This window comes from Crocuta crocuta, unplaced genomic scaffold, assembly GCF_008692635.1.
Source record: "Crocuta crocuta isolate KB4526 unplaced genomic scaffold, BGI_CrCroc_1.0 scaffold29, whole genome shotgun sequence".
Classification (NCBI taxonomy): Eukaryota; Metazoa; Chordata; class Mammalia; order Carnivora; family Hyaenidae; genus Crocuta; species Crocuta crocuta.
In genome coordinates, this window is record NW_027533280.1 from 5499712 (window position 1) to 5511457 (window position 11746).

The 11746-nt window shown below is 44.7% G+C and overlaps 1 protein-coding gene across 6 annotated transcripts in view; it reads right to left on the minus strand.

The window, feature by feature from the left end:
- Positions 1–3955: 3955 nt before the first annotated feature.
- The window catches only part of ATXN2 (ataxin 2), an 84956-nt gene continuing 77165 nt past the window's right edge, over positions 3956–11746 (minus strand). For 5 of the 6 annotated variants that reach the window (XM_077748092.1, XM_077748090.1, XM_077748088.1 and 2 more), the window contains 4 exons: positions 8521–8666; positions 7651–7878; positions 5151–5319; positions 3956–4297 (listed from right to left, as the gene is read on the minus strand). In XM_077748092.1, the coding sequence (XP_077604218.1) occupies positions 4269–4297; positions 5151–5319; positions 7651–7878; positions 8521–8666 (572 nt within the window). In that variant the 3' untranslated portion in view covers positions 3956–4268. The remainder of the gene's footprint in view (positions 4298–5150; positions 5320–7650; positions 7879–8520; positions 8667–11746) is intronic. The other variant, XM_077748091.1, reaches the window with a different exon arrangement.

The window sequence follows — 11746 nt, forward strand, 5'->3', positions numbered from 1 at the left end:
AATCAGTACACACCTCTCTGACAGGCGGTGAGGAACCCCGGGCCTCACACGTGCCCTCAAGGAGCACAAGCAAGCAGAGATGTGAACTTGTGAATGTAACCTTCTTTCCTTCCTTCCAGAGAGAGATGTAAGGGACACTGTTAACTGCTCATTCCATTTTGGATGTGACCCTTCTATTAGGCCTGTTGAAGGGCCTCCTGTAAGTTTTATCCATCCATCACTTGGCTTTCTCCGTATTGTTTACAGATGTAGTTCTTGTTCGCAGATGCCGCTAGCTCCTGCCCTCAGTCACCCTCCCTCTGACGGGGGGTAGTGGGGTGAGGGCCAGAGCAGGCGGCCAAAACTTGGTTCTCTTTTTCACTGACACTGTCACTGCTGATGACAGACTCTGGGGGGGTGGGAGGGTCATCAGGAAGCCCAAAACACTAACAAGCCCTGGATTCTCATATGGTTTGCCCCTCGTTGCCTCAGTCCCTGTGGCAGGCCTGGCGCTACCCGTGCCGTAGGTAAATACGCCAGTCCTGCTTCAGCTCGCAGCTTCAGGACAAAGCTCAAGGTTAAAAATGATTTTAAACATTTTACCTCAGATTAATTTTTCAAAGGATTCAGGTTTCAAAACTAAACCATTGCTTATTTCATTGCACTCTTTAAACTAATACTCATGCGATTTTGTAGTCTGAGACAGCTATGCAAACCCTACTTGACTTGTTCCTGGTCTGGGCCAGCATGCCTGGCTACTTTGTCTTTTGCATCCTCAGGACAGTCACCTGCTACTGAGTAGTCACTGTCCTTCCTAAATGTGGAGAAGTGAAGTATGTCACCCTTTCAGGGACATTCAGGCAACTACTGAACTAGGAGGGTGGCAAGGAATAATCTACCCTGGTGCCTTATGAACAAAAAAACTGGATTCTGGTTTACAGTAGCTTTATGGTGAAGAGTTAAACCAGTTTACCTAAGGGGCAATAAGGGGGGAGGGAGGAAGGGCTCCTGGCCCCTTTCTTCTAATAAATCCTTTACCACCAGGGCTGGCTTGGAGCCCCCCAAGCATCTAATGGCTCATAAACTATCCCACAAGGCTTTAGGCTCGTTCTTGAGCCAATATGGGAACTAGGAAATCTGGTGCCACAACTAATGAGAAATTCCTTTAACAGCCCACACTCAGTGTTCTGTGCCAGCTGCTTCATTTGAGGAGGAATGTGTGTGCGTATACACATGGGCGCACATCTCTAACAGCCAGAGGGCGGGGGTGGGGGTTCTGCAGTCAAATCTCCATCTATACTTGCCTTTCACCAGTGATACAATTCACAGGGGGGCTGATTCCTCCCAGAACTTTCAGACAGAGGCTCAGAAACAAGGGGGCCAGTGACAGAGTGGAGCCAGCTGCTCTGGGTGCCAGCAGAGCCATTTCATACAGCCACCAGGTTCACCAAAGTGGCTTCTAGGAAACCGAGAGTTTAGTACAACCTAACATTTACAGATACATCAATCAGAGACTAAATTTAAACCCTGGCCTAAGACTAACTACTAACTACCGCCTGCTTTATCTGGGGTGAGGGTTTGGTTTGCTCCCTCTGGCCATTCTCTGTACTCCCAGAGGTCAGACTTCTACAAAAGAAATTTGGGGGCAGGGGAGAGGGAAGTAGTCCCCTCTTCACCACTTTAAAAAACCAATGCTCCTGGGTGTTTTCACAGATTGTAAAGCAGATCCATTCCTGATCCAGATTGGTGGTCTTTTTCTAAGAATATTTTACTTTCCTTTTCTACACAAGGCACGTTTCTCTAAGTAATAAATGCTAAGCGAGGTGTGAACCAGGAAAGTAAGCACTATTCTGATTTCTCTTTTAAAAGAGAAAGCTCATTCTAGAAAGCCAATGCTGACAAGTCACTGGTACAGATTTTTCCTTGTCTACACAGGAAAGGGGCCAAGTAAACAACCACCCAAGTTAGTCCCCTCCCTCTAGCCATAAGTGTAAAACATCTGGGATGTGACCTCTTTAAAAGCCAGAGACAACTCATTTCTTAGCTTCTCCCCATACAATTCTCAGGTAATGCCAAGAGGCATGCCAGGCACAGCAAACTAGCAGCTCTGACCCACTGGCTACAAAGGACAAGATCAGACTCCATGACAGATCACTGAGAGTCACCCACCTCCAGATCAGGTGTAAAATGTTCAAGGAAAACGTTTCTTTTTTAAACATGTCCAAGTTACCAGGACAGCTCAAATACATCCCAGAAAAAAAGCCCCCTCATGGTCTGGGAAGAACTGACACTGAGCCAATGCCTCTTTTGCTAGAGTAAGTTGAGCTAGAGGCAAAGGCCACCTGGGGTTGATGCCTTCACAAACAGTGAGGCAATGTCCCCGCTGGCTACAGCCAGCCCATCGCGGTCATGGCAAATCCCACCACCCTCCTCCTGGCCCCAGTGTGACCGCTGCTGGCAGCAAGGTAACAATAGCCCCGGCTGAGAGCCCAGGCTCTCTGCATGCCAAATGGACGGTAAGCATCATGACCCTCCAGTTATCTCTAATTACAAACGACAAGGATAGCCTGACTACTCCCAGCACCATCACTTCATTCTTCTGTCTTGAATGAACTTTTACAAACTAACAGTCACCAGCACCAAAGAATTAAGTCAACTAACCTGCCTTGAATTTTAGACCAGCAATCCATATGGCTTTATCTGGTATAAATCTTCTGCCTTTGATCATTTCTGGACCGTGTAGGAAAAAGGAATAGCAATCATTAAAATCTTAGGCCAGAGAACACTATTTTTACATAACAGTTTCTTTAACCTAAAATCAAGGCCTTGAACTCCTCCCTAAATGTTGCCTGGGATTCCTTCATGTTCTTAATTCAGGGCTACATCTCTTATCGCACATGTCATGTGAGCTCTAACATCTCCCACAGGCTAGAGGACCTTGATAGTATGTTATCCACTGCCTCTTAACAAGGACACATCTGACATCCAGTGTTTGGTTGGAATAAGCACATTGTAATGACAACAGAATAAACGGATCCATTCTGTATCATTATAGGCAGAAAGTATTTGACAAATTTTTATGTAATGTTTATGTACTGTACAAGTAACTTATTCTTGAATAATGCAGATTTTGCTATAATGTACAAACTGCTACACAGGAATTAAAAAAAGTTTTCAGAATCTTGATTTGTTGCCACAATATTTAAAGTTCTATTATAACAGGACTGTGGTCTCTTGCAAGATCCTTGCTCTGCTCAATTACTCGCTTCGCCCTTTGTCCTCCCACAAACTGGGAACATTAGCAAATGCTTGTGAATCTACAGCAATAAGGTACTTTGTACATCACTGCTTTTCAGCTCTTGGAATTTATCAAGTTTCTTTTTAAGAAGTATCTTCTGCCCCCTACTGGTAAAAGATGGGTGAATCAGGAAGACTTGCGACTAACAACACTCATTTTGGGTTCAGGAGATATTTAAAAAGGAAGCTTACAGAACCAGCATCAGGCTGAGGACGTGGGATCTCAATGCTGCCCAGCTCTGGCCAGCCTTCCTCCTTCTGGAGCGGACCTTTTTCCAAAGAGAATGTCTCAGTCTTGTCTTTTTCTAGAGATACCTTGAACCAGAACTAAAGGTGAAGAAGAGAAGTCATTTGACAACTAACCTTCCAGGATTTAAAAAAGTACACTCAGCCCTCCTGCCTTGATATGAAGTATCCTATAACAAATATCTTAAGCTTATACAAACAGACACTAACTTGATATCAGTTTTTAAAACTTTTTTTATTTTTTATTTTTTTTTAAGTTTTTATTTTATATTATCTACAAAGTAAAAGTTTTTCCCTTAACTTAAAAGTTGAACCACTGTAGACAGTGATCACTTCATCAAACTTGATTTATAAATAATAACCCGTCATTTTGACGGTAAGAATTTACTGAACCTTTGTCAAGTTTAGTAAAAGGGCGTTCCAAGTCTTANTGATGTGTTCATGACTTTCGAGGGTCATTAAAAAATAAATAACTTCCAGTTTCAGCAAGCAGAGCTGGGGTACTCGCGGGACTCTGAAACAGCATATGGAATTATGGAACAGCCCACAAGTTCCTAAATGCCTCTACTCGGTCCAAATATCTTCCACTGCAAGTGAACTGTTAGCATTCCTATTGGATGTTACAAGAAATCAACATATATCTTTTAAAAACAAAATAAATGAAATTCTAGTTTTCTGTGCTTCCAGTTGGTAGAAGCAGTAGAAGGGAGGAGGGAATTTGGCCTTTCGGTTCCTCCAGGGCAGCCTTACAACTGCTGTTGGTGGTGGGCTTGTACTGTAAAAAAGAAAAGTGAATTTTTAAACAGGAAACTGGTAACACCACACATTAGCCTAGTGTCTCTGCAGCACATGACTGTAAAAACTATCCTCGTGCTAGCTGAACAAGACTCAAAATTGAATCCACTCTTCCCCCTCCCATCTGCACCAAAAGGGGTAGGGGTAGGTGGGTGGGTAAAACAAACCAGTCAGATGTAAAACCACTTCAGATAAAACTCCCAGAAGACTTGTTGCTCACGGGGTAGAAATAAAAGGCCTTAACATACCCCCTCCCCAAATACTAGCCAAGCACCAGTATTGCTTTCAGAGTAACAGGTTAGACTGTGAAATATTGCCATGGCAGCCATCAAGTATTAAGAGCACAATCACAGGGCATTCTCTCCCTGTCAGGGCATAGGCTGGAGCTAATGCTACACTCAAAACCAATCCATACACAGCACACTTTATCATCAGTAGTAGTCTCCAGAGCTACAATCAAACTCTGCTATGGTGGTAACCACCCCCGTCAGACTGGGGAAGGGGAAACTAAGGAAGGAAAACGCTGCCCTGTCCAGCCTCTTGTAACAAGGAAGGCCAACTGAGTCCTAAGCATGCATCAGCCACACAGAATGCTGCTGCTGCTTCTCATCAAGCCAAATCCTGTATACCATCAGAACACACACAGACTCAGCTCCTGGAAGCCTCAGGCCCTGACACTGAACTGATCATCACAGTCCCTATTGAGCACACTCTCTGGAGGGTCTTGCTAATTCTCAAATGCGGGGCTTGAAGCACTGGCCCTGCCTGCCATTCGACCTGTGCGAGCAGAATGCTTTGGGGTGCCCGGCGGCCCCTGCACACACACGCCTCACCTGAAGGGTGCGTCATATAGGGGAAATGCGCTGTTGTCGAGACTGGAATGGGCTGTAGTGCACTTTGAGCGAGGGCGGCCTGGGGACCGCCGGGTGGCTGTGTCGTCATTAGCATCATTGGCGCATGGGCAGTTGGATGAGAAGGAACCATTCCTGACTGTACATGAGCCTGAAACAGAGAGCTCTTTTACGCATACAGGCAACATCTCCAGCTTAAACAACATGTCAACTGTGTTCCTTTCATTGGGCTGGTGGGGCAGGAAAGGCCAACGGGGGGCCCTCAGGGCCCTTTTCTCTGAGGACACTCCGTAATGGATCATCAAGTGACCTACAGACATGCTTCATCCTTCAGCGGGTCCTGCGAAGCTGAGGGAGCAGGCCCCTAGTGAGCCTGGGTAAAAATAAGGGCTACAACACCCTGGCCTTCAACATTCTGATTGCTGGATTCTGTGTATGTGGGGCAAGGTCATCACAAAGCTCAGACATCTGATCCAAGGGCAGCTTTCTCAACTTAATATTAGGAGGTGAGATGCAATGATGCTTCAGAATGTGGCTTCCAAGTGGGACCTGAAGTAGTTTTAAAGATAACATCTCTTTCAAATAGGAAAGCAGATGAGAACAGTAATCCATGGATTCCTCAGCCCTCTCCTTGTCCGTCCCTCCCCTCTGCTTCTTGCCGGCACACCAGCACATCTCTGTGAAGAATGAGTCAAAGCAGCAAGAGAAGAGACGCGCAGGCCCCTTTACTCTAAGAGATGTGCTGGTTGAGCAGGAAGAGGAGAGACGGGGAGGAGTAATGTGAAATTATCTGGGCCAGACCTGTGTCCCTAAACCAAGTGATAATGAGTGCAACTGGTCTGTCAAGTTGGAAAGGTTTCAGCCAGCCCAAGTCACTGGATCCCAGCTCTCGGGGGGATTTGGTGGGGCCAGAAGAGCCCTCCTTTCCTGCCTCCCATATAGTGCACTGTTTTAGACCACAATAAGCCTTGAACGAAATGCTCCTTTTACTCTTACATATTCAAATGGGCTCATGGCAGATCTGAACTTCCCTAGAAGTGTTAACCTTTTTCTCTTTCAGCACAAAAACACAAAAGTGAGGTTTTAGGAACCCCAACTTACATGTAAATTCACATACCTACTTAGCCACCAGCCTCTGCTAGCCATCTACAGGACCCTCGCTCTCATGAAGCTCCTGATTCAGCCAAGCCATGCTGGCCCACACCTGACCGAACTGGCTCCCCTCCCCACTATCAAAAGCAAATCATCCACTGCAGTGCGCCATGCTTCAGAACCCTCACTTGTGCAGGACGCCCGAACTTCCCAGAGCTGTAGAATTCTAGTTACAAGGTCACATTCTGAGACTGAGCTCCAACTGAGTCACATCTCCAGCCCCCAGCATGCCAGAGCCTCGGTGGCACACCATCCAACATGAAATGGAGTTCAGTGAGGCAGTCTAGCTTAGACCTCCCTGAGAGAGTTCTGTTATGAAAGCAGCAAAAAGAGACATCGAATACAGCCGATTCACTCTTAACAGCTCCAGGGAGGGCCTCAAGGACAGCGTTAGAGCCCAACTTCAGTGTAGCTCCTTTTTAAGCTAATCCCACTGGCCCTGGATTGCCCTGGACTTTTGTCAGTAGCCGATGCAGCCCGCAACCACTCAGATGGTAAGCGCACCCATCAACCATCAGAAGCTTACACTGGAGGTGTGAGCTCCAAAGTGCCCCCTCCCCCTCCACCGGGCTGCTCTCTGTAAGAAATATGGCAACACCTGAGTGCTTCCAACTTCTAGTTACACTGTACCAATGGACAAGGCCAACAAGCCCTTTCAAGAAATACAACATATGGTCAAAGTGGGTGTACCGACAGGCAAGGAAAACGAATGGAGCGATTTCTCTGAAACTCGTGTGACTGACATTCAAGCTGACAGGCCCAGGGTAGTCACCTTGGAGAGCTGAGAATTTGTGAAGGCCCACCCTCCCTGCCAGACTCGTGTGTGTGTGTGTGTGTGTGTGTGTGTGTGTGTGTGTGAGAGAGAGAGAGAGACAGAGACAGAGACAGAGAGAGACAGAGTTTAAGAGACAGGGAGAGAGAATGGAGGAAAAGAGAGAGGAGGGAGAGGAAGGGGGGAGGAAAGAAGAGGAAAGAATATATATATATATATATAATGTGTACATATATAGCAGTGAAGCTATATAAACATAGCAAAGCAGACACAGAAAGGAAAGGACTGAGTTGCATTCCAAAGTCAGAGATATTTTTAAGGTCTCAGATGGGGAACATGAAAGGACTAACCAATCAGCAACTTCACTGATCCCATTACAAAACCACACGAACATTCATTTAGGGCCAGATCACATGTATTTGAGTGGGAAAAGGGAGACAGGCAAATGGCATCACACACAGGTGTCCTAGCTTGCAGGGCATCTGGCTCCTTGCTGCTTATCTGATAACCTTCATATTCTACTTGGTCTTCACAGAAAGTTGGCTAAAGCTGGTTTACCTGAGGTACATGGGCCATGTGGGGAGGATTGGTGTATGCCGGCTGAACATGAGAAGGATGAATCGTAAAGACAGTCTGTTGTGCTGTTGGGAAACTATTCTGTGGCGACTGCGTATTGGAGGCAGGGGTCATGGAAGGCGGGGTCGGTGCGAGCCCCGCGTGGTAAATGGCTGACTGCTGCTGCGGACTGGCCAGGTGGAGCGCCTGGGCGGCCTGGTGCTGATGGTGCTGCAAAGCCACAAGAAAGAACTGAGAAAACCACTTCTTGAATGAAAAGCAGTTAAGGTCATACACAAAGCCAAACTCTGCATATGAAAGCAGGCTCCACTGAGTCCATCCAAGATGAGGGGCAGTGGCAAGGACCAGAGAATGCATAGGGTGGTAGGAGCATAGCTGGGGTAGGAGGTGGGCACCTCCAGCTCAGAGACACTCCTTTCTGGGCGCAAGCCTATAGCCCTCGGCCAACCAGAGGTAAAACAAGACTACTGCCCCAGGGAACTGAAAGATGGCAAAGAGATCCTTAACTGTTCCATTAACAAACAAAAGAAGCTACTAGAGAAAAAACTCACTGTATAATTGTCAGTAATGAAAAAAAAAAAAGTTCCAAGCATATTCCTTATATAATATTAAATTAGATTTTTCAATCCGTATTTCCAGAACTTATCCAATCACCTTATTCTCAATGTGTATCCTAATAGGACTTAACAGTAACAAGAAAAAGCACATCCCAGGGGCACAGCCCGCAGAGCTGTATGCTGGCTCCATGGTGCATGCAGCTGCGAGGTGTTTTGATCACGTGGCACCGAGCACACTGCCGGTGCACAGAATGCTCAGAAAACAGAAGGAAGACATGACTCTATGAGACCTTACCTGAACAGGGCTGGGTGCAGGATGACTTCCCCCATGCTGGCTTTGTTGCTGTCCGGTGGGGGTAGCTGAAGGCTGAGGATGTGGAGTATGTGGGTGCAGGGCAGCGTTAGGGTGCGCATACTGCTGAGCAAGGGAGCCAGTGGAAACTGAAGTGAAAGAAAAAGGTGTGTGTACAGTTGACATGTAGGATGGTCTCCACGGCTTCTCTATGCCTCATCAGCTGAGCTTTCATGATACGGTCTAACTTATGCTCTTTACCAAACTCTTTTACTCCATTTACCATCCATTTTCTTGAAAAAAGTAAGTGTGAAGTTACTGTTTAACAATCAGACTAGCATTTTATTTTTATAACACAACTTGTATACATTATATGAAAATCTAATTAGTTTAAATTTACTCTTAAAACAGTCACTAGGTTCTCCTGAAAAAGCAACTTAAAAGCACAGGCAGAAACCATCTCTCTCTCTCTCTCTCACTCACACACACACACGCGCACGCACACACACACACACCCTTTAGCTTTAGCTCAAGGCCATCATCTGGCTAACCTCACCATGCTACTGCCCTGGAGTGGGCATAGTATGCCACAGGCACAGACTGTACTGGGCTGGGGGAAAGGGCTGGATAAGGTGTGCGGCAAGGTCAGGGCTCTATTTTCAGGGCCTAATGACCACAGTCTCTAGTCACTCAGTTCATTCCCTGGGCCCTCCCTGCTCAAGGATCTCTCACCTTTGCTTTAAAAAATCTAGTACATGGAATTACCTAAAGTATGTAGAAAAATGAACTCCCTTCAAAGCATCCCAACCTTTAGAAAGATTCTTCCTAGCTAGGATAACTTCAAATGAAATATGACAAGCCACTTTAAGTAAGAATGTGTTCATTAAAGATAAGAACCCAAAGCTAATCCTTTATGAATCTCAGCAAGGACCATACCTTGATACAAAACAGGGAGATTAGGCATAAATTCATTTGTGCATGTATTCCCAAGGCAGCAATTTGAGAGCCAAAATCACATTAAGATGAATTCACTGCTTCCAGTGACTACTGACACACTGATACAAATCTATCCAGGAAATAGCAATGAGCTGAGCAGTGTTCTCAAGATACATCCCCAGCAACAGGGGCCTTGACTTCCAGCCTTCTTCTCAAAGTCATCCTAAAATCCCTGAGAAGCTAAGTCCATACACAGAAACAATTCCCAAATAGCTCTTCCTGTTCTTCACATGACATGTTAGCAAATACAGGCATACAAGGGGCTGATAGGGGAGAAACAAGCACTGCTTTGAGATCAGGCACTCTAACTCTGGCAGTCTAACAGGCAAGACTGCCAAGAGCCACCAGCATAGGTGACACTGGGCATGTCCCATGGAAATGTTATGGAGAGGGTTAGGCATATGAAGCAATTCTGTAATGCTTGATATTGTAGGGCCAAAGGCTACCAACATCCCGGCCTAATTGGTTATCTCTCCAACTGTATAGATCTATTTTAAAGTAGGCTCTACACCCAACACAGGGCCTGAAATCACCACCCCAAGATCAAGAGTTGCACGCTCTACTGACTGAACCAGCCAGGCGCCCTATATATATGCACCTTTTAAAAGAGGGAAGGGCAAGGCAAAGAGCCAGTGCTAGGATCACCTGTGCATCCACTGCCAACGCCAGATAATGCCCAGATTAAATGAAACACTGTTGTTTACACACTGAAAACATTTCCCTAATTACAAGAGTTAGTACACACTGGAACATATTAACAAGGAAAACTGTGGCAAGATATTTCTCTGGGTGATTTTAGGAAGAGTCAGTGTCTGTCTTCTGGGACCTGGGAAGAATGACGTGCTGATTTCCTTAACTCTATGGTCTCATAAGTCAATGAAAGTCAGTGTCTTTCTTCTAATTCATTTGCTTATTAAAAGGCCATTTTCCACTATCATATTCATTAGGTTAACTTTCAGAGCCCTCCAAATGGTCTAGCCACTGACTTGGTCTAAGACCTGACATAAATTTTGAAACGGACTCTACTCTTGTAAAAATCTTACACCCGTTTTTCAAATGTATTTTTAAATAACTAAAAGAGCCACGTGTAGCTAGTGGCTGCTAATTAGGCAGCACAATTTATAGCATACTTTCATCATCATAGAACGTTCTATTGGATAGTGATGTCTAGAGTCATGCATGTTCCTTTTCCTTCCTTCCTCCCTCCCTCCCTCCCTCCCCTCCCTCACTCTTCTTTCTTTTAAAGTAATCTCCACCCCCCAGCATGGGGCTCCAACTTACTACCCAGAGGATCAAGAGCAGCATGCTCCACAGCCTGAGCCAGGCAGGCACCCCTCCTGCTCCTTATTTTCAAACTAGGGGCATTAAAATCCTCTACACGCCCAAGCTTCTTAAATGTTTCATTTGTAACAATACTAAATCTGTCTAGGGGAAAGCAATTCCTGAATCCCATATTCTATTTATGAGGTTTCATAAAGACGGGGTACAGAATCTCAGAGTTTCTATTTTTTAAACTTTAGTCAAGAAATATTTGTAGTTTTAACGACTTTCTAAGCAAAGTTTTAAGGAAATAAAAACAGTAAATAAAAAAATAAACTCTAGCTGGGAGCAGTCTTATTAATTTTCCCACATAAAAACCAGACCTCACAAAGAGAATAATTATGCTCTTTTAAGTCTCATAATGAAATAATTCATCAATTTAAAAGTTAAAATCTTGAAATTATTTGGAAAAAATTAAAGATGAAATATATCTTACTGTGCATTTTTAAAAGGCATCTCTGCAGTAGTAGTTTACCAACAGTGAAAGGCTTCAAAGTAGAGTATTCTAATTTATAGCTCCTTTGCATTCACAGCACAAATATTTCAAGTAATCCGAACTGCACATACATCTATAGAGGTTTTGTTTAAAAGACTCATCCTTTCTCTACTTAAGTATCAGCAAATTGGAATGCATCATAAGAAAAATCAAGTAGATGTAAATTCATTACCTGCAAATAAAACTTTTAAAAGCTTAATTAGAAATATTTTCCTCTGTTTATCTTCTTGCTTAAAAGGTATCTGCTAAGCAAATACCTCATCCAGGGACTCTTTTCCCACATTAAATAAGAAAACTGGGTAGGTAACTGGGAAAAACGTGAAATTGATACTTTAATTCAATCTTTATAACAACAAAAACATGGTCTGGTTCCTCAAAAAGCCAGTTACTAAGGAGACAAAGACAGGAGGGACATTA